This window comes from Trifolium pratense, linkage group LG6, assembly GCF_020283565.1.
Source record: "Trifolium pratense cultivar HEN17-A07 linkage group LG6, ARS_RC_1.1, whole genome shotgun sequence".
Classification (NCBI taxonomy): Eukaryota; Viridiplantae; Streptophyta; class Magnoliopsida; order Fabales; family Fabaceae; genus Trifolium; species Trifolium pratense.
The window spans coordinates 18,996,941-19,019,675 of record NC_060064.1 but is presented as its reverse complement, the minus strand read 5'-3'; the positions used below and the strand labels follow the sequence as shown (position 1 = coordinate 19,019,675).

Sequence of the window (22,735 nt, the reverse complement as noted above, 5' to 3'; positions counted from 1 at the left end):
AAGAATGGTTTCTTGATTCAGGGTGTTCAAATCATATGACACCACATAGAGAATGGTTAACCAATTTTGATGCAAGCAAAAGGTCTAGTATAAAACTAGCAGATGGGAGAAAGCTTGCTGCTGAAGGTATTGGTAACATAGTGATCAAAAGTAAGAAGGGAGGTAAAGTGATCATCTCTGAAGTGTTATATGTCCCTAGTATGAATTGCAATTTGCTCAGTTTAGGTCAATTAGTGCAAAGAGGGTTCTCTGTAAGCATGGAGGACAATGCACTGAAGCTGTTTGACAAAATGAAGAACTTGGTTCTGATGTGCAGCTTGTCAAACAACAGAACCTACAGGTGTAACACTACAAGAAAACATGCATTTACTGAGGGCCAAAGGCCCTCAGTAATGCACAAATTTCGTCTAAAATGCATGCATTACTGACGGCCTTGGGCCCTCTGTAATTAGCTCGCCAGTAATGGTTACTGACGGCCCAGGACCGTCAATAACGTTACTGACGGCCTGGAGCCGTCAATAATACACACCGGTCAATTCAAAAGGCCACGCATTTGTGACGGCCTGGAGCCGTCAGTATGACATGTTCTTTTCACACATTGTGACGGCCTGGAGCCGTCAGTAATGTTGAACGATTTAAAAAAAATTTAATAATTTAATTATTTAAAAATCAGTATTTGATTTTTAAATAATTAAATTATTAATTTTTTTTTTAAAAAATTAATATTAATGATAATACTTAACATAATAAAATTAATGATAATATTGTCATTACAAAAAGAAAACAATTAAACAAATAATAATCAACAACAGATTATTAAAATTACACATCAACGTTGGTCAGGCGGCTGATATAGTGGTCGCTTCCCCTTGCCAGTGTCTGTTGGCTGACGCGACCTTCCTCGGCCTCGGCCTCTACCTCCCTCGTGTATTATGACTCCGGGGAGTGACGTTCGCGAAGGAGGTCGTGCCACAGGCCTATGAACGAAGTTAATTGGGGCTTGATTTGGGAAGAAGTTGCCTTGGGGTTGATTTGGGTTTTCATGTGGGATTATGAAGTCTTGTTGTGGATTTAATGATCTCTGGTATTCGGTGAAAGCAGTTTGTTGATTATTTCTACCGCTTCCGCCACTACTGCTTCCACTTGTTTGCCCAGTAGGATCAAAAAATTATAAATGAACTGGTTCATTAAGCATCTGACTCATATCCTCTATGCTCATACTCAGTACTGGATCACCCTCTCGGTACTCCGGCAGCTGATTCAAATTAACCATGCTACTCAAATCCGGTCGATATTCTTGTTCACCGGCATTTTGATTTTGTCGTGCCGAAGCCTGAGATGATGATCCAACCCCCCCCCCCCCCCCCCCCCCCCCCCCCCCCCCCCCCCCCCCCCCGCCGGCGCCGGCGCCCTCTGCTGCGCAAAGAATTCCTGCAATACATGTTGGACCCGTAGGTCCACCCGGTCATCAAATGATGCTTCGAACTCATCGCGGAATTCTTCTCTATACGTGGCCCTCATTCGCGCTTCATACTCATCATCGGTTTCCTCTCTTTGAGTTGGACGAGAGCGTCCTGTACTCGATGAAGATGAAGATGTGTAAGTGACATCTCTCAAACCAGTTGGGTCACTTGCATATAGAGAAGATGTACACCCAGCAGCGAATTTGCGACCTCGAGTCGCACCACCGGCATTCTTAACAAAAGCCAACGACATCTTGTTTCGACGAACATCCTCATTATCTCGCCTATGAGGTGGTAGTCGTAGTTGGCTTGCATTATATTCTTCAACCCAAATTTGCGTCAACCTCTACAATAAATTGAAAAAAATTTATAATTAATTAATTATAATGTTTAGATATAATTATATAATGTTTAAAAAATAATGTTATACGAAATAAATAATAAATAATATATATAATTAAATACTTACCGACACTTCTTGCGCCCTTGCCCCCGTCCACTGACCGGAATCTGCATACCGGTGCATCATGTCATTCATCTCCATAAAGGTGGGTGGACGACCAAATTGTTGGATGAACTCAAGACGAAGCGTTCCGGCAGATTTAGACCCTCCAGAGTGTACGCACGCACGATTGGCTTCATCAGTATTTCTGTTGGCTTTGTTCTTTATACACTTTGCAATATACTCTTCCTCTTCCCATCTGCGGCACAGCATAGGGTATGAATTGCCAGCGAGCCAAAGTGGTGGTTTTGAAGGATCCTTTTTAATCTTTTTCCGCGCTTCAAAAAGTAAGGTCGACAGACGCTTGGTGGCTTTTTTGTTGAATATACGCTCAATAACCGCTGTGTGGTGATTCAGCCAAGTTACTTGCGACTACGAAAAATAAAGAAAAATTGTTAATAAATTAGTAAATATATGTTTAGTAACAAAATTGATTGGATAAAAAAGTAATTATAAATAAAAACGTACCCTGAAGCCATTCCAAAATTGTTGATATCCACGCTCATCTGCCCTGACCTCCGTCCAGTTGAGATATGGAGCCTGGAATTTGGATTTCAATGCATTATTGATTGCCTTATTCGCCGGATTTTGGGGTTGCAAACTGCACAATATATATATATTAGTTAAGAATAATTATCATATATATCCAATTAATTTATTAAACACAAATTCTTAATAATAATTAACTTACTCTGTGGCGGTATATGGCATGATGATGGGTCTACCATGCCGGTCAATCAACAATTCATTTTGAGGAGCTAAAAGTGCAATATCGGGTATTTCCTCGTCCTCGTGGTCATCATCGTCGTCGTAGGAGTCGTACTCCTCTTCCACACCGTCTACGGTTCGAGACTTGGGCATACCCTCCAACCATCGATTCCGAACAACGCGGTGCTGGTGGAATATCATCAATGTCATCATCGACATTGTCATCATCAAAATTTTCTTCATCTGGATTCATCTATAATAAAAAAATATATGATAAATATATTTATATAATTAAGAAATACATGACAAATATATATGAATTTAATTTACATGCACTGTCGGTGTAAAGTTATTTTGCACATGCGTCCAATAATATACTGACACATCATGTATGGTAATTAAAAACACATGATGTGTCACATTCATTAAATGATGTGGCAACACATCATTGGATGTATGTGCAAAAAAAAATTACACCGACGGTGCACAACAATTAAACTCAATATATATATAATTAATTCCCCCTTCACGTATCACAATGTCATTATATTTTACTGTATTGATAAACATTTCGACCCCTATTTTAAATTCCTCTTTAACCCGGCCCCTCTTTCCAGGATTATGTCTATCGTACATCCAATTACGATTGCTAAAATCCATATCTGTGTAGTTTAATTAATATATAATTAGATCGATATATGTATTAAATTTATTACTTTATTTTTCAAAAGTATTTTGGACATATATATATGTCTACTCAACAATAACATATAAACTTTTAACATTTTATTTTTAAAGTTTATGGTTTATTAAATCTAAAAAATACTAAGTTTTTTAGTTGACAAAACTACCGACTTTTTAACATATATATTATAATTTTTTAAAATATAATTGTTTTTCTTTTTTTAAATACATAGTAATAATAAAATGCTAGTAACTATTTCTAAGTGTACGGTAAAAATAAAACTATCACTAAATATTATAAATTAAAATTACATATATTACTTACTTGGGTGCCGGGTAGAGTCTTACTTGGCGCGCGCTCCTAACCACAAACTCCGCTCCTAACCCACGACCTCCGATGACCACGAGAATTTGCTAATAAAAATTGTAAATAACAAATTATTAGAACATATACATTTAAATAACAAAGTAAAAATTTTAACTTTAAAAGTAAAACACAAACACTTACCACTTTTTAGATGGAGATATGAAAATTACATCACTTTTTTAAAAATACACAAACTGTTAAAAAATTTCTTTTATAAATTTTTTTTAAAAAAATTTCGTTTTTTTAAAAAATAATATAAATATACTGTTTTTTTGAAAAAAAAAATACTTATTTAAAAAAAATAATTCTGTTTTCGAAATAAACAAAATTAAATATATTTTTTTAATTTTTTTTACAAAAACAATAACTTTTATACATAGTGATAAGAAAATATTAGTAATAAATTACAAAGTATTAATTAATAACTATTACTAAGTATACGATAAAAAAAAACTATCACTATATAAATTAAAATTACGTTACTTACTTGGGTGCCGAGTAGATTCTTACTTGGCGCGCACCTAGCCCACGAACTCCGCTCCTCACGAGAATAAGACTTGCTATTAAAAATGGTAAAACACAAATATTAGAACATATACATTTAAATAACAAAACAAAAATTTTAAATTCGTAAAAGTAAAACACAAACACTTACCACTTTTTGTATGGAGATTAAGTTGAAAGTATGAAATTAGAGAAAATTTAAGAGAGAAGTTAGATAAAATTTAGAGAGAGAATGGAAATGAAAAAATGAAGTGAAGGAGTAGTAATATATAGGAGTAGTCATAATTGACCGTTACAATTTAAAATTCAAAATCAAGCAATTACTGACGGCCATAAGCCGTCATAATTGTCCAACGGAAATGTGCTTACTGACGGCCTGGGACCGTCATAAATCACATGCGTTACTGACGGCCCAGGACCGTCATAAATGCTTAACGGCTAGTGCGATACTGACGGCCTGGGACCGTCTGAAATAGGCAGTGCAATACTGACGGCCCAGGACCGTCACTAATGCTTAATAGTTAATTTTTTAATTATTTCCGTTCTTCAAGACTACTTACTGACGGCCATAAGCCTTCAATATCCCACAAATGCATTACTGAGGGCTTTTAGCCCTCAATAAGTTTGGTCAGTAATATTATGTTTTCTTGTAGTGTAAAATCTCAAGTGTAGATATGATGTGCATGTATACCACATTGATTGATGAGGTTGAAGCACTTTGGCACAAAAGGTATGGACACTTAAACTATAGAAGCCTCAGTGATTTAAATTCTAAGGAATTGGTGTATGGCCTGCCTAAGTTTAAGACTAAGAAGTCCATATGTGAGATATGTGTGAAGAGTAAGCACAGTAGAAAACCTTTTGTAGCTGAAATGCCCAAGAGAGCTAGTGGTGTATTGCAAGTGATTCATAGTGACATCTGTGGTCCATTTGAAGTTGCTTCATTAGGGGGAAGCAAGTATTTCATTACATTTGTTGATGAATATAGCAGAATGATCTGGTTATACACTTTGAAGCTAAAGAGTGAAGCTTTAGAAGTGTTTAAGAAGTTTAAAGTCTTGATTGAAAAAGAAAGTGAGAAATCAATTAAGATCTTGAGAACAGATGGTGGTGGAGAGTATACCTCAAAAGAGTTTGAGAACTTCTGTACTAATCAAGGCATTACACATGAAGTTACTGCTCCATACACACCACAACACAATGGACTAGCTGAAAGAAGAAACAGAACAGTGTTAGATATGGCAAGGAGCATGATTAAGAAGAAGAATTTGCCACACAAGTTCTGGGGTGAAGCAGTACTTACTGCAGCCTACATTCTGAACAAATGTCCTACTAAGAAACTGAAAGTTGTGCCAGAGGAAGCTTGGTGTGGGAGGAAGCCAAGTGTGAAACACCTCAAGGTTTTTGGCTCATTATGCTATAAGCATGTACCAGATGCTAGAAGAACCAAACTTGAGGATAAAAGTGAAATAATGATAATCATAGGATATCATCCAACTGGTGCCTACAAGCTATACAATCCAGTTACTCAGAAGGTTCACATTAGCAGAGATGTAATTGTGAATGAAGAAGAGAAATGGAAATGGGAGAAGGAACCAGTGTACAATAGTGAATTGCAGTCAACCTTCATTTATCCAAGTTCAAGTGATGAATCTGATGGAGGTGATGAAGGTGAACCTGCTGCTGAAACTATTCAGAATCAAGGTACAGATAATGATGGTAATATGAATTTATCAAGTGATGATGATGATAGAATTCATATGATTGCAAGGACTCAAAGAACCAAACGTGTACCAGCTAGATTGAATGATTGTGAAGTTACTCAAGATAATGCAGTGAATGATGAGGGTGATCTCATTCACTTTGCATTACTAGCTGATTCTGAACCATTGAACTACAGAGATGCTTTGAAAAGTAATGTGTGGAAGAGGGCAATGGAAGAAGAGCTGAAGTCAATTGAAAAAAATCAGACTTGGAAGCTAGTTGACTTGCCAGACAAGAAAAAGAAAATTGATGTGAAATGGGTGTTCAAAGTGAAATTGAACCCTGATGGCACAATTTCAAAGCATAAAGCAAGGTTAGTTGCTAGAGGATTCTTACAGAAACATGGAATTGACTACAATGAAGTGTTTGCACCAGTTGCTAGAATAGAGACTGTGAGATTGGTTGTAGCATTGGCCTGTAAGAACAAATGGAGCCTGTACCATCTGGATGTGAAATCAGCATTTCTGAATGGTCCACTTGATGAGGAAGTGTATGTGTCACAGCCTCCAGGTTTTGAAATAAAAGGAAAAGAATCAATGGTGTATAAGCTGTATAAGGCACTATATGGCTTGAAACAGGCTCCTAGAGCATGGAACAAAAGGATTGATGACTTTCTGATTCAGATAGGGTTTAAAAAGTGTGCTGCTGAGTTTGGTGTATATGTACATTGCCCTAAAGATGAAGATATAGTCATAATCTGCTTGTATGTTGATGACTTGCTCATAACTGGAAGTAGAATTGCAGAAATTGCAAAAGTGAAAGATAAGCTCAAAAGTGAATTTGAAATGTCTGATCTTGGTGAACTTTCATTCTTTCTAGGAATGGAATTTATGAGAAGAGGAGATGGTATAGTAATGCACCAGCAGAAGTATATTGGTGAATTGCTTGAAAAATTTGAAATGGAGAGCTGCAATCCATTATCAAATCCATCAGAAACAAATACAAAAATTGATGAGTGCTCAGATGAAGAAAAGGTTGATCCAACTGTGTTCAGACAAATAGTTGGCTCATTGAGGTATGTGTGCAACAGTAGGCCTGATATATGCTATGCTGTGAGTGTTATCAGCAGATTTATGCATGATCCAAGGAAGTCACACATGATAGCTGCTAAGAGAATCCTCAGATATCTCAAAGGTACTTTGGAAATTGGCTTGCTATTCCCTATTGGTACAAACAGTGCAGGGAGTACTTTGATAGGGTATTCTGATAGTGATTGGTGTGGAGACATAACTGATAGGAGGAGCACATCAGGGTATGTTTTCAAGTTCAACAATGCTGCAATCTCTTGGTGTACAAAGAAACAAGCTGTGACTGCTCTCTCATCTTGTGAAGCTGAGTATATAGCAGGCACCTTTGCAGCATGTCAAGCAATTTGGTTGAATTCAGTGATGATAGAAATCAAGTGTGAACCAGTGAAGCCTCTAATCCTAAGGATTGATAACAAGTCTGCTATAAGTCTTGCTAAAAATCCAATTTCACATGGCAGGAGCAAGCACATTGCTACCAGATTTCATTTCATTAGGGAACAAGTGACAAATGGAATGATTGAAGTGCAGTATTGTCCAACTGAAGTACAGCTTGCAGATGGTTTTACAAAGGCTGTGAAGCTTGACAGGTTTGAGTTTTTAAGGAGGAGCTTAGGACTGGTTGTTTGCAATTCAAGCATGAATTAAGGAGGAGTGTTAAGAAAGTGGTTAATTCATCTTGAAATTTGTTTTTTTAGGTGTTGTTAGAGTTAGTTACAACCAACTTGTTAGTTAAAGTTTGTTAGTAACTAACTAAGTAGTTAGGGAATTAGTTTAGGCCTAAGGGATGAGTTGGCTTGTTGCATAAGCCACCCTATATAAAGTGCAACTAGTGCATTATATTGTAAATCAATTCAACTTTTTGGCCCATTAAGGATGAATAAAATTTCTATTTTTCTCTAAGCTTTCATAATCAGTTTTTCACCAAAATCATCAAGAAACGTTTCATCTCGTTAAACACAGTTTTTGCAAAACTGTGTGTGTGTGCTCAAGCTCAAGCCTTCCTCGCCTATGAGCTTGCCTGCAGTGTGCGTGCCTGTGCCTGCAATCCATCCTCTGAAGAACAACAGAGTCAGAGGCAACACATCCTCTGAACCGTGCATCCTCTGAACCAAGCAAACTCTTGCTTCTGCTGCGCCAACATATATGAGTCAGAACAGGAATCATTATTCTAAATTTCTAACATTAAAAAATAAAAAGAATGTGTTAAGATAGGAAAATTTTACCGCGTATATTATATATATACACACACACACACATAAGAGCACCGCCAAAAGATATTGAATGCAGTCAATGCACCAACCAAGACATATATGCATACATAAGACATATGCAAGATTAGGTAAGATTTCCAGATTTTGATCTTTAACTAACACAAGTAGGTGGTGATGGTACTCTAAAGAGTTAAGGCAATAATAGTATTAAAATATGAAATAAAAAAAAGGCTGCTTCTAATATTAGCGTCTTTATTTCCTTCCAAAATGGCGTGTTTGACAATTTACACAAAAGTTGATGGATGGATCAACCAAGCAAGTCCAAACCAACCTTTGATAGTGCCATCTCATAAATAAACTCACACAGATCATTTTCTTACTACTTTAACATATAAAGTATAATTAATAATATTTTAATTACTCAATATTATATTATATGGTTGGTTATTATCATTATTAATTAATCATCACATAATGTATGTTAAACAGAATGATTTAGCTTACAAGTTCCTCACGGACTCTCTATTTTTGACTTTGGATTTTCATTACAAATTTACAACTCTTATCTCTTTCTATCTATAGTTTCAACATATTTTGACATTTCATTCTTCCTAAGCTACCTTCTCAGGTGAGACTTTTTTTCTCCTTATTTTCTTTCATTAATTAATTATTTTTTTTATTTGATTATTTCTCATATACATACATAAGCTTCTATATATACCTTTGTGTTAATTCAGTTTTTTTCACTATAACTAATTCAGTTTTTGCTTTGAATTGTATGATATATTTATATAAATGAAACTTGTTCCTTACAATTAATGTTTCAATGCTTTTTTATTTATTTATGTGATTTATTTGGTTAATTAATTTCTAGGGTATACTGTGATGTGGGTTCTAAGAGTTTATGGATATGCTTTGGCATTTTCATTTTGTTTCATCACACTCATGGCAGCTTCACAAAGAACACATCCTTCAGAAGGTGAATATTTTGTTAAAACAGCTTATAATATTCTTAATCTTTCTGTTTAATTTAGTTTTTTTTTTTTTTTTTTTTGGTCCTGTGATTTTAGAGTTTAGGATTGAAAATTCAGTTCAAATTGGAAAAATTGAGGGGTTTGTTTTCTTGACCAAAGCTTTCACAACAACAACCCTTTGGTGTTGTAGAGATTTTTGGTCAAATGCAGCTTAATTGTAGTTGTAGAGACATCAAAAGTTTTTAAGTGTATGTTTGGTTTCACTTTGGAGGAGACAAAATTGATTCTAGTGGTGTATAATTGACTTTACAAAAGTTTTTGCAAGTAAAATTGATTTTGGCTTCTGAATTGATTCTAACTTGAAGCTAGAATTTGGAGCTTTCAATTCTAGAATTGATTTCGAGCCTCGAATTTATTGGTTAACTTACTTTGACATGTATGTATAGTGGCTAGAAATTCCACCCTTAAGGTGGATAAGTGGGATGACCGGGGTTTGAACCCCGGCCCCCTGCATATATAATGCAATGTCCTTCTTTTAATTAAGCTCACGGGACGGTATCGGAAGTTCTTAACTCAAACAATACTTGTTTTAATTGCAGTAAAAGCACTGGTAGACATCAAAAAGAGTTTGATTGATCCGATGGATAAACTGAGGAACTGGAATAAGGGTGATCCATGTGCAGCAAACTGGACTGGAGTTTGGTGTTTTGATAAGAAGGGTGATGATGGTTACTTCCATATCCGTGAACTGTATGGCTTTTTTATCCTTCTGTTTTCTTTTTGTTTTGAATTTCAATTCAATTTTATCATCAGAGGGTCTTAATACTGTTTAGATTTCTAAGTTTTTTGTTATTAAATTTGACTTCAGCTACTTGATGACTTTGAATCTCTCGGGAACTCTAGCACCTCAGCTTGGTCTTCTCTCCCATCTTGAGATAATGTGAGTTTTATCATTTTATAAACCGTTTTCTAAAAGAAGTATACGTATCAGAGTTCAGAAGGATAATTGGTAATGTGTTATACTGATAGGATCACATAGAGTTACTAATATCGTCATTGTTTTATGCTTGAAGGGATTTCATGTGGAACAATCTGACCGGCACAATACCAAAGGAGATTGGCAACATTAAATCATTGAAACTCTTGTAAGCACTTATGATAAATGTTTATGTTATAAGCGCTTAATTAAGAAGTTTATCCAAAAGGGGCTATTTTCCGTACAACATTGTAAGTCTTACAGCCTACTGTTATAATACGAGTAGTTATTCTGACATATTTTCTGCGCAGGCTTCTGAATGGAAATCAATTATCTGGTAGTTTACCAGATGAGCTTGGCAACCTTTCAAATATGAATAGACTCCAACTGGATGAAAACCAATTGTCAGGTCCTGTGCCCGAATCATTTGCCAACTTGGTCAATGTTAGACACCTGTAAGCGGATCTCTAAATTAAATGCATCATTAGCAAAACATGGAACTGAATTTCTTACATGTATTTTATCTGCTATCTTTGCAGCCACATGAACAACAACTCATTCAATGGTCAAATTCCACCCAAACTTTCAAACCTATCCAATCTTATGCATTTGTGAGTATTGCAGCCATTTTTCTTACATTTCCATTATGGTTTAAAATTTAGAGTTGCATCCTAGGATGCATCGCTAAATTGACATGGATTCAACTCTAAAGTGACATGTTTTACAAGTTTTAACTGTGTCTGCTTGTTAACGTACATGACTTTACAGGCTTTTGGACAACAATAACTTATCTGGATATCTTCCACCAGAATTCTCGAAGTTACAAAGTTTGGCAATACTGTATGTTATTATACTCTGCATTTTCTAGATTAGTAAACATGTTAAAGTTATACAAATTCATCATTTTTGTGTCAATACACTTATTGTAGCCGTTATATTTTCTTTACCATTCTTAATGATTCTGTAATCATGTAATGCAATAATCAACTGCATGACTCGGATACATGATTAATCTTGTTTGGTTTTGAAAGTTGATTCTCCCTTCTTACATTACATTAGAAATAAAAATATATGTAGTCTTTTATGCACTCAACTAATCAAGAATTTTACCAGTATGTTCTTCAACCATTTTGCATGCTTGTATATATGCTCTTTTGTGTAATTTAGCTTGACCACAACAGGGATTTTATTATTGTCTATGATTCTCATTTTGTTTTTGTTTCCCTTACAGCCAACTTGATAACAATAATTTCAGCGGGAATGGAATTCCTTCTAGCTATGAAACTTTCCCTAGGCTTGTAAAACTGTAAGTACTCTTATCTACATATCCTATTTTTTCCACTTAATGTTACAAATATTTAGTGACTATTGTTTAGCCATACACTAGGTCAAAAAGTTCTTTGAAATGGCCTCCAAATCGCTTTTAGACATTTGGTCTTGTGTAAATGTGTTTATTAAAAGTATTTGAAAAAGGCATCCTTTAGACTTCATTTGAGGCTCGAGTAGGATTTTCAACTTAGAAAAGCTTACTGTCAAGTTTTAAGTAACGAATTGAAGAACATAGATTGATATTTGTTTCTTGAGCTAATGTTTCCTCTCGACTTTAACAGGAGTCTAAGAAATTGCAGTCTGCAAGGACCTATTCCTAATTTGAGTTCAATACCAAGACTTACATACGTGTAAGTATATTTTTTGGTTTTGCTTTGTATTGTGCCTAATGAGTAATCACAATGAAATCATTTACTTCTGTTTTGGATACAAATTCATTTGTGATTTGTTCGTGTTTTAGGGATCTAAGCAGGAATCAGTTCAGTGGACCTATACCATTATATAAACTTGCAGACAATATGACAACTGTGTACGTAAATAGGCAATTTTATTTATAAACATTGTATCTATATCGAACCTAGTTTATTTATCTTAATCAAAATATTTATATAGTATTTGTTTTGCTAATGCAGTGATTTGTCCCACAACAAACTCAATGGAACAATTCCACGAGGCGTGGTATATCCTCATCTTCAAAGATTGTAAGAATATACTCATCAACTTGTATTTCACATCTTATTTAGAATCTAGGGAGATTTTTTGTCTGGTGCAGTTCTTCGTTTATTGGTTGATGTTTTGTTTTCACTGTCAAACACAGGCAACTAGAGAACAATTTACTGACTGGGTCCTTCCCTACTACCATATGGCAGAATATATCCTTCAGCAGGAAGGCGAAACTTATAATGTAACTTCTAAATCTGAATTACTTCATCAACCTTAAGAAATATTGATTTTTTGCATCAAATAATATATTTTGACAAAGGACTTAATGAGTACTGTTGTAAGATATGGAGTGAATTTTGATTATGTTGTTTCTAAAGTAAGTTATACATGTTTGTTTTATCATTGCAGTGATATTGGTAACAACTTACTTTCTGACATTTTTGGAGATCTGAATCCCCCGGAAAATGTAACCTTAAGGTACTCTAATTAATACTTTCAGTATTTTAATTTATGTTCAATTTATGTTCATAGTATTCCACTCATTATGTTTAATTTGTATCTCATATGATTCATTTTTTGTTGTCAGGATTATACTGTCATTAGTTTCTATAAATTATAACTTTGATGTTACATAAGTATCTTATCATTTTTATTTTTCCATAAAGGCTTTCTGGAAATCCTGTTTGCAAGAATTCCAACATACAAAGAATTGGCCAATTTTGTGTTCTTGAAGGGCGTGACATAGATGAAGAATTTGCAAATTCAACCATCTGTCCCAGTCAATCTTGTCCATTCGACAATTTCTATGAATTTGCACCCTCCCAAATTCATTGTTTTTGTGCAGCACCTATAAGAATTGGATATAGGCTAAAAAGTCCAAGTTTTTCTTACTTTCCTCCCTATAAAACTCGTTTCGAATCATACATAACTGATTCCTTAAACTTAAGCATCTACCAGTTATCAATAGATTCTTATGAATGGGAAGAAGGACCTCGTCTTAGAATGAATTTAAAAATTTACCCTTCATTCAACGAATCTCACTCCAACACATTCAGCCCAAACGAGGTCCGTCGCATTAATATCATATTTTCATCATGGAGATTTCCTCGCACGGATTTTTTTGGACCATATGAACTCCTGAATGTCACTCTTCTAGGACCATATGCAAATAGTAAGTTTTTCAATCTCAATATTTCATGTCACTCTTATGATTTTACCTGAGAATGTTACTTGAGAGTTGATGACATCAAGTTTTAGTTTTCTTAATGGTGTATACCTTATTTTTGGTGACATTTTGTTCATATGACGCATTTGTCCACTTAAGTCCAAAGTAATAATCCTCACGGTAAAAAAAGTGTAAAAAATACAGCGAAAAAAATATCTTGATCCACAAAAGATAAATGTAAATGTAGAAATAATTTTGCATTAATAATGTTGTGAATCAGATAGCTAGTGCATATTTTTCCTATTAGGATTAAGTTAATAAAATGTATTCCCTTTATTGAGTTTATCTGATATAACTTTCATTTTTTTGTTATAGTCATTATTAATACAGAGAGCGGAAAGAGAAAAACAGGCATACTAGTTGCTATTATAATAGCAGCTGTTGCTTGTGTTTTAGCAATATCTGCATTAATCATGCTTCTAATGTTTAGAAGAAATGTGAAATACCAGCATTTGATTTCCAGGAAGCGTATGTGTAAGTATTTTAGGCTTTCTTATGATAATGTCAATTTGATTAATATTTAAAGAAAGATATTTATTTAAATGGTACTTCTTTTTGCAGCCTCTAGTGTATGTATCAAAATAGATGGTGTGAAATCATTCACTTTGAAAGAGTTGACTCATGCTACCAACAAATTTGATATCTCAAGTAAAGTCGGTGAAGGAGGTTATGGAATTGTCTATAAGGGCATTTTATCTGATGAAACATTTGTTGCCGTTAAACGAGCAGGAGAAAATTCATTACAAGGACAAAAAGAGTTTTTGACTGAGATTGAGCTTTTGTCAAGGTTGCATCATCGAAATCTTGTCTCACTAACTGGCTACTGTAATGAAGACGGAGAGCAGGTATATAAACACACACATCTTATCCTTTTGTGTATTTAAGCCTTTTCCTTTGTTGGTTCTTTCTGTTGATCTGGTTTCGTTTGTGTTCTCTTAAGCTCATATATGAGATGAGCTTATCACTTATCAGAGGAAATTTATTTGCTTGTTGTAACAAGTTTCTGCGATGAATCTTTTACTGTATATTCAAGTTATGTCAATTTGGACTGTAGTTTTTTGGTTCAATTTTTCTGGTTTTTAATTATATATGGAAGAAATCTTATCTTTGGAACTCAAATATGTAATCTTAGTTTAGACATAAGTTTTGCCATATTAGCTTGATAGTTGACCGTAATATTATCTCATATGCCCTTTTTCTTTTTTCAGATGCTGGTTTATGAATTCATGCCCAATGGCACCCTAAGGGAATGGATTTCTGGTAAGGAATTATAGGAAATTTTTTCATCAATGGTTTATGAATCCATGTTCTAGACGATGCATATCATTTAATGAATACCATGTTCTTGCAGGTAAAAGTAAAAAGTGCAAGGAAGGCCTAAGTTTTTTCATGAGATTACGGATTGCAATGGGTGCCTCCAAAGGCATACTATATCTGCATACAGAGGCTAACCCTCCTATATACCACAGAGATATTAAAGCCAGTAACATACTTCTAGACTCTAACTTTACAGCTAAAGTGGCTGATTTTGGATTGTCGCGGCTTATACCATACTCAGATGAAGATGGTCATGTACCTAATTATGTGTCAACAGTTGTGAAGGGAACACCGGTAAGTTAAAGAAATTTATCATTGAAATATATTTATGTTGTAGTGTGGTTCAATTTTTTTCCAATAATTTGATTTAGCTACTTGGAATATACTAACTAATTTGTTATTTTTCTGCAGGGTTACCTGGACCCAGAATATATGATGACTCATAAGTTAACTGATAAAAGTGACGTATACAGCCTAGGAATTGTGTTTTTGGAGCTTTTGACCGGCATGCATCCAATATCACGTGGGAAAAACATTGTCCGCGAGGTACATTTTTAATTTTTACATATTTTTTCCTTATTATAAGATAACTATATCATAAAAACTTTGGATAATAAAACTTCTGCCCACATCTGTTGTGATTTTGGCTCAAGTCTAAAATTATCAAATTTGTAGGTTATGCGTAATTCCATTGTAAATACACAGTGAGATTGGCGATTCTCCTTTACCTTACATAGAGTGTGTCTCCCCTAATCTAAATTTTTATCTATAAAAAAAAAAGGGGTACATTATATATGTCTAATTTAGTTTTGAATAAATAATCAATTTAGTCTCTAAAATTGTATAATACAGGCAATTTAGTCCTTGAAATTGAAAATCTTTGATTATACTAGTTCATTTAGACCGTCAATTTAGTACATGAAATTGTCTCGCAGGGACTACTGGAGTTATGAATTTTCATATTCAGAAATCACTTTAAAATTTTGTTAATTTGAGAGACTAAGTTGACACTGTCTAACAACACTATTTTCCTACCACGAAGAAAGAAATACGAACTATTTAAACAGACTCTTATCAATTGTGGTACATAATTTTGTCTCAGGTTAATCTAGCTTGTCAATCTGGCAAGATAGATTCAATTATAGACAACAGAATGGGCGAATATCCACCTGAATGCTTAGACAAGTTCTTAGCTCTGGCCCTCAGTTGCTGTGAAGACCATCCAGAAGAGAGACCATCAATGATAGATGTGGTGAGGGAATTGGAAGACATTATTGCCTTGTTACCTGAAACTGAAATTAGTTTATCAGATGTTTCCTTAGATAATTCTGGTAAAATGGCACCGCCGTCTTCATCATCATCATCTGCAACAACATCAGGATTCATTACGACAAGAAAAGACCAACAGCACATGTCTTCATATGTGTCAGGAAGTGATCTTGTCAGTGATGTCATTCCGACTATTGTTCCTCGTTGATACCTTACTATATTAGTCTCGCTCACATGTTCCAAAAAAAATGTAATTATAATTTATACCACATTTAAGTATATATATTTTGACATTAAGATTTTGATAATACCAAAGGTATAGAAAGTCTATTAGGGACTTAGTTATTGTTTCCCATCCTACATAGAACTTTGTAAATTTTGTAAAGTGTAAACAAATTTGCTGGAAAAAAGAAGAAAAATAACATTATCAAGACATGATCGATCTACCAACCGTGTTTGTGTGGTTTGTTCAAATCATGGAAGCACATACTTTTATTTTCACAGTTACAAAGACTGATGCAATTCTACAATCTGTAAGGTTGGGTAATTTTAAGAATTTAACATTACAGATAAAATTTAGCAGGAGAGGATACAAGGTTGACTTGGTAATTGGAGTGAAAGAATTAAGAAGTTGAGTGATAAGGTAAAAAATTTGATTTCATCATAGCATAATTCTAACTATACTAACATTTGTCATCCAAAGACAATAAATTTGCAAGTTCATGGTAGATTTAAATACCATCTCTAAAAATCACCATAAACTTGTCCAAGAAAGACTTAAAGATCATGTTCATATAATCCATATGATGATAAACTTCTCCAAAAGGAATTCTGAGAAAAGGAAATTTATTAAGTAATATGAGCTTGGATATACAAATGCTACTAGAGTGAAAAAATACTGTGTATTGCAGCAGAGTAAATACATTTTAGTATTTTTTTTATTTTTTTATAAAATACATTTTAGTATTTAGATGCAGTGTATTTAAGAAATATGTAACCGTTTTTTCTTGTTTTAGGCAAACAAGGCTTCTAGCAAACATTTTTCTTTTGTCAGATTAAAGTTGCATAATATTTGACTATTAACTTTCATAAAAAAAAAATTATTTGACTATTAATTAATATTAATGTCACTAATTAAGGATTAGGGTTACAATTTTTTTTCATTAGAAGTCTAGCTCAATCGACAATGTCACTAGGTATAGGATTAATGCTAGATGTCTCTCTGATGTCTACTAGTCACTATGATGTCTCATAATGCTCTTAATTTACCTAAAAAAAATCGACAATGTCACTATTGTTAAGTTTGATATTTTCATTTGAGTTTGAACTTCGGTCCTCATAAATGTGTGCGTGTATGTGTGTTTAGGTGGTATTTGCCACTCGATTTAAGGACAAAACAAATATGATTATCTTAAAGAGAGAATTTGTGACTCATTTGATTTCTGTAAGACTCAAGAAATTAGTCTGCAGTTGCGCCCGATTTATGGAGAGAAAAAAAGAAGCACAATACTACTATAACCAAGTGATTTTTTTTTTTTGGTCAAAGGGAAATAACTATAACCAAGTGATTACGAAAAAAAAAAGAAAAAAAAAATACTATTCCCTCCGTAGGCTCCATCCCAATATATAAGATTTACTTTGATTAAATATACTATTCATTTATCTTATTTTGACCGTATTTTTTTAATAATATATATATATGTAAATTTAGTGGGATATATTTTTATGGTTATATGGAGAAGAAAATATAATGTTACATGGAAAATACTCTGATTTTTTTTTTCATGTATTATTCAAGATTATACGACTCTATATATATTTAAATAAAAAATCTTAAAAAAAATATATATTTAGTGATTATTTTGAGCAATACCACCCATGCCTATTTTCTTCTCCTACGATACGAAGGGAAAGTAAACACTTAACTACATCATCATCATCGTCGCGCTTCTGTTAACACGATGGTACGATCCTTATGCATTCATTCATTCTTCTCTATCAACGGTTTTAATCTAATCTAATCTAATTTACTCTTTTATCAGTCTTCATCTATATTTAGAGGAGATTCCAGGAGATTCAACACCAACAACAAACAAAGACCACGACATCATTTGACTCCACAAAAGAAACAAGAGATTAAGGAAGCTTTTGAATTATTCGACACCGATGGCTCTGGTACTATTGATGCCAAGGAGCTTAATGTTGCCATGAGGTATCTATCTATCTATCTATTCTTAAATAACCTCTAATTCTTGTTTTCATAGTACTTACTTACTATAATACATCTTATCTTTGCAGGGCCCTTGGATTTGAGATGACAGAACAGGTATATATTATTATGTCTAACTACATTCATTCAATTTTCAGCCTCACAAATGCTTATGCTACTAGATAAACTCAAATAACTCAATCCAAACAACCCCTTAGTTAGGCCTTAGAGATGGTTCTTCTTCTACTTATTTAGAATTTTGTTTTTTAGTGTTAACCCTCCGGTTCCCAAAGAAAAGAAACTCTGGTAATCCGGAGTTTGGCTGAGAGGTAAGTAAAGTCTGATCAAGAATTGTTCCTCCAAGGAATCCAATTTGGATTCTTCCAAACGATTCATCCTAGGGGGACTCAATAACCACTTGAGCCCAATCACTTGGTTTACTCTTTCAGAATTTCAGATGTAGGGATTTAGTGGCCAATGAAATCTGATTGTAGAATAGTAATGGATTAGGTACCAAACTATCAAGATTTTGTGATGCCATTCTTTGTTAGAGTTCTATATGCATTTCCCTAATAGATAAATCCACTATGCCGTTTCAGCAAATTGAGCAAATGATAGCAGATGTGGACAGAGATGGGAGTGGAGCAATTGACTATGATGAATTTGAGCATATGATGACGGCCAAAATAGGAGAAAGGGACACTAAAGAAGAGCTCATGAAAGCTTTCCATATTATTGATCAAGACAAAAATGTGATGATCGATCTTCACTGCTAGTGCTATACATCGTTAGTATTGCTTCTTGATTCTCATTGCATATTCGTGGTCATTGCAGGGTAAGATATCTGCAGCAGACATCAAACGCATTGCAAAAGAGCTAGGTCAAAATTTTACAGATAGAGAGATTCAAGAGATGGTTGATGAAGCAGACCAAAATAGTAAGTTACCCCATAGCGTGCTTTTATTTCATTCTATGGTAAACCAAGTGGAGATATGTGTTTTAGGTTATGCCGCATCATGTTGTCTGTATATGAAAAAACAGTCTCGTTACTTTGAACTTCAAATCTGTGATTTTCTCTGCATTGAAAGTAAAGTACACACTGATCATGTTTTAGTACACGTGTGATCCTGGCACAAAAAATATGATAAGAAATTTATGTAAAATCAAAGGTATAAAAACTAATGACAGCAATATCCTGACAATATAAATGAATCATATGGGATAAAAATTAAACATATGAGTGGAATACTATGAACAGAAATTGAATAATAGAGGAGAATCTGATCATATGGTTGCATGGAACATATTAATTAGAGTACCTTAAAGGTAACATTTGCGGGGGGATTCTGATCGCTCCCAAAATGTACGAAAGTAAGTTGTCATGAAGATAACTGCAATGATAGAGAAAACACATAATTTACTTTGGAAACAACATAATATAAATTCACTCTGTCATCTTACAATAATAGTAAGTCCCTAGTCAAGATATAGTAGTTTGATGCAAAATATATATATTCCTTAAGGTTAATGTAGTACTTCAGACTCAGAAGTTACATTATAAGCTTAGCCTTTCTGCTGAAGGATAGGTTCTCCCGGTATGGTAGCAAGGAAGGACCCAGACAGCAAATTGTTCTCGGTGAAAAACAAAGTTAAAAGGTTGAAAACTGAGTTAAAATAGATTTAAAGTTAAGAGCAGGTTAACATCCATATCACATGGCATTTATAACTTTTTTGGGTACAATACATGACGTGTTGGTCAATAGTCTATTACAATGACAGTTTGGGATTTAGAGGTTAATTAGTAGGAACTGCATATCTGTATGGACATTTGGGATTAATATGCAACATCTGAATCTTTTAGTTGTAAGGTGGTTTATTTGCCTTATTTTCTCTCCATTTCAGAAATAGCAGAGTTATTTCTCCCTTTCCTGCTTGTCATATGATTACAATAGGTTCCTGAATTGTATATACATACACCATTTATATACAGATGCTTGGAAACAATTTGTGTGTGTGATGGATTTTTTCTTGCATTACTAGTATTTGTAATTTCTTCCCATGTTTGCGAGATATGTTTTACACAGCATTTGTTACTTTATAATATGCAGATGATCGAGAGGTTGATCCAGAGGAGTTCATCATGATGATGAACACAACAGGCTTCCGTCACTAGTGATATCAGATGAAGCTGCCTGCACTCGTGTGATTGTGCAAATTGTAGGAATGATGAATCAAATGTTTTATTTTTATAAGAAATATGAATCAATTGTTATGATTGTGGGTTACCTGTGAGCATTGATGTATGTTGGAATTTTGGTGTTTAAAAATTTGTTATTAAATATTGTTGAAATATAAGTGAAACTATTGTGCTATTTTTTGTAAAACTTATTGATATGTGTATATTTTTAAATAAATTATACTTCCTCCTTTCCTTTTTAAGTGTCGTCTTGAAATAGTAACACCAAATTAGCGAACTGTATTTTGCACATTTTCGTCTGATTATACCCTCATTTTAATCCACCACTATTTTTTGCACACGTTTTCTCTTTCTAATAAATTTAATGTTATGTACCAAAAAAAAATTTAATGTTATTTTTCTTTCATAACAAACAAAAGATTTAATATTCAATATGTTTAAAAAAAATAATAATAATTTGATTTTTAAATATATAGCATTAATAAGTTTTATCGAAAAAAAGATAAATCCGCAGTTAAATGACACTTAAAAACGAACGGAGAGAGCGAATTACACCGTAGATGCACTAACCAAGGAAGGATCAAATATGGATGTAGATGGATTTGTTTGACAGGTTCGGACTTGCGTGATTGTGCAATGGTCAAATCTCTTTCCTTATTATAATTTCACAGGTTAGGACTTAAACTAAATGTAGAAAATGATACTAGATGTGTTGTACTTGTCATATTTGATGATGACGTTCTGTCTTTGGTTAAGGAGATACACACATGTTCATCGATGGATAAATTTAATTGCTGTTTTTAAGTTCTGCTATTGTTAAATTTTGTTTTTCAGTTGCTGTCTTGGTTATGGTGTTCTTGCTTATCATTAAAAGATATGTGATCACTGGACTGGTTTTATTGCATACCAGGTTTTAGAATTCAATTATAGAATTAAACTTTAGCTATATGTGAGTCTGCTAGTGTTGAATACCATTATAAGCACTATATATAGGGCATATAATATAAGTATTGAAATGACAAAGCATAGAATTAAACTTTAGGTATATGTGGTAGGGAGGAGGAGTCATCACATATCCTTTTTGAGTGCATTACAGCGTATGAAGTTTGGATGCATATGTGCAAAGGAAAACAGGTACAGAAGCTGGTCTTCGAACTATTGGTTTGCTTGCATATGGAGCATTTGAAAAGCTAGGAATTTGAAGATTTTTCAGGATAAAGATAAGCCACTTGCAGCGATGGAACACTTCCATCAGTCCATTTCTTCTCATGAATCGTAATGCCAAGACCTACGAACTTGGATATTTCTCTAATATACTCATCCCTTACATTTACATATATCAGTACATATCCACCTCTAACCCCAATTCAAATAAAAAGAACTTGATGAAAATAAAAGAATATTGCTATAAGTTGTTAGCTGTGCAAAAAAAGAGGATTCCGGTTTGGTAAAGGCCATAAGGAATACGCATCGAAAGCCATTAGAAGAGCCATTAACTAGAGATGCAACACCTTCTAGCAAACTTATTTTTCCTAGTGAATATAAACATCTTTCAAGTGCTTTACAAACTTCAACAAGCAATTTTGCCACAAGAGCCTATACAAATAACCATAAGGCAGTCACTTGCACCAAATGATGAGAAATGACCACTTATAACGCATGAAATGAATAGCAAAGGAGAGAATATGTGTCACTCACCAACCAAGGTTGGGGCATTTATAGAAACTATAGAGTTATGAAAAAATATAAAACTATTAGTACACATGATAAAAAATAAAGCCTTGATTCTACTTAATGACATTGATACAACAAATCACTCATTTATGGAGGAAATGATCTCTACCATTACAAAAGATACATACTTCACATTTTTTTCACTCTTTTATTTTTTGTTTTGGAAAATGCCTAGAAAATTCATTAAACTAGGCATAAGGTATGCCATAAAAACAAGTCAACAATCAAGATACAATGACTCAATGAGGCTACACTGTCACCTCTCTAGACAAACAAGTGAACAACACCACACCAGAACTCACCTAAACATCAAAACGAAACACCCTCTACACAGTGCACGAATACAAACATCAAAACAACAATACAAAGAAAGCAATATACCACCTTGGTGAATTATGGAACCAAAACAAAAACATAACAGACTGCAAAATTTAAATGCTTTTCTCCAGGACCAGTGCTAAATGCTAAGGTTCTCTGATAATCGTCTTCAAGCTGATGATAGTACACGACCATAGCCTATATGTCAGTTCGAAAATTCCAGCTACCACTTAAGGATCTCTGCCGCCCATGTCACAATTAAGCAACGGAAGCTCGAAGAGAGTGATAAAAAA

At 33.9% G+C, this 22,735-nt stretch overlaps 3 protein-coding genes across 4 annotated transcripts; 2 read left to right on the top strand and 1 right to left on the bottom strand.

Moving 5' to 3' along the window:
• Positions 1-1,168: 1,168 nt before the first annotated feature.
• LOC123891869 lies at positions 1,169-2,851 on the bottom strand. The gene is made up of 5 exons (XM_045941744.1): positions 2,657-2,851; positions 2,434-2,566; positions 1,933-2,337; positions 1,462-1,809; positions 1,169-1,255 (listed from the first exon to the last, which is right to left on the bottom strand). The coding sequence occupies exons 1-5, from the start codon at positions 2,824-2,826 to the stop codon at positions 1,169-1,171; spliced, it is 1,143 nt and encodes a 380-aa protein (XP_045797700.1). The 5' UTR covers positions 2,827-2,851.
• A 5,804-nt stretch (positions 2,852-8,655) lies between these two features.
• On the top strand, positions 8,656-16,512 carry LOC123888995 (probable LRR receptor-like serine/threonine-protein kinase At1g06840). Of its 2 annotated transcripts, none has more exons than XM_045938166.1 (21): positions 8,656-8,859; positions 9,106-9,210; positions 9,805-9,955; positions 10,074-10,145; positions 10,279-10,350; positions 10,493-10,636; positions 10,721-10,792; positions 10,950-11,021; positions 11,413-11,487; positions 11,792-11,860; positions 11,971-12,039; positions 12,143-12,211; positions 12,328-12,414; positions 12,582-12,650; positions 12,839-13,344; positions 13,714-13,872; positions 13,960-14,243; positions 14,607-14,658; positions 14,750-15,009; positions 15,127-15,261; positions 15,818-16,512. In XM_045938166.1, exons 2-21 carry the CDS (start codon positions 9,117-9,119, stop codon positions 16,190-16,192), a joined length of 2,886 nt encoding a protein of 961 aa, XP_045794122.1. In that variant the 5' UTR covers positions 8,656-8,859; positions 9,106-9,116; the 3' UTR covers positions 16,193-16,512. The 2 variants fall into 2 exon arrangements, with proteins under 2 accessions (XP_045794122.1, XP_045794123.1); XM_045938167.1 differs by lacking the exon at positions 8,656-8,859 and adding an exon at positions 8,962-9,007 and having other exon boundaries at positions 15,818-16,433.
• Positions 16,513-17,837: 1,325 nt separating this feature from the next.
• Positions 17,838-20,632, top strand: LOC123889808 (caltractin-like). The gene is made up of 6 exons (XM_045939306.1): positions 17,838-17,948; positions 18,027-18,196; positions 18,283-18,310; positions 18,793-18,945; positions 19,028-19,130; positions 20,302-20,632. Exons 1-6 carry the CDS (start codon positions 17,946-17,948, stop codon positions 20,364-20,366), a joined length of 522 nt encoding a protein of 173 aa, XP_045795262.1. The 5' UTR covers positions 17,838-17,945; the 3' UTR covers positions 20,367-20,632.
• Positions 20,633-22,735: the final 2,103 nt, after the last annotated feature.

Excerpts from the sequence above, each read along its gene's own strand:
- LOC123889808 (XM_045939306.1), top strand. Across the intron at positions 18,311-18,792 it reads GATTTGAGATGACAGAACAG|CAAATTGAGCAAATGATAGC; the intron begins GTATATATTATT and ends ATGCCGTTTCAG. Across the intron at positions 19,131-20,301 it reads TGATGAAGCAGACCAAAATA|ATGATCGAGAGGTTGATCCA; the intron begins GTAAGTTACCCC and ends TATAATATGCAG.
- LOC123888995 (XM_045938166.1), top strand. The coding sequence starts at position 9,117 with ATGTGGGTTCTAAGAGTTTATGGATATGCTTTGGCATTTTCATTTTGT. Across the intron at positions 12,040-12,142 it reads GCAGACAATATGACAACTGT|TGATTTGTCCCACAACAAAC; the intron begins GTACGTAAATAG and ends TTGCTAATGCAG. Across the intron at positions 13,345-13,713 it reads TCTAGGACCATATGCAAATA|TCATTATTAATACAGAGAGC; the intron begins GTAAGTTTTTCA and ends TTTTTGTTATAG.
- LOC123891869 (XM_045941744.1), bottom strand. The coding sequence starts at position 2,826 with ATGCCCAAGTCTCGAACCGTAGACGGTGTGGAAGAGGAGTACGACTCC. Across the intron at positions 2,567-2,656 it reads ATGCCATATACCGCCACAGA|TTTGCAACCCCAAAATCCGG; the intron begins GTAAGTTAATTA and ends TATATTGTGCAG. Across the intron at positions 1,810-1,932 it reads CAAGGGCGCAAGAAGTGTCG|AGGTTGACGCAAATTTGGGT; the intron begins GTAAGTATTTAA and ends AATTTATTGTAG.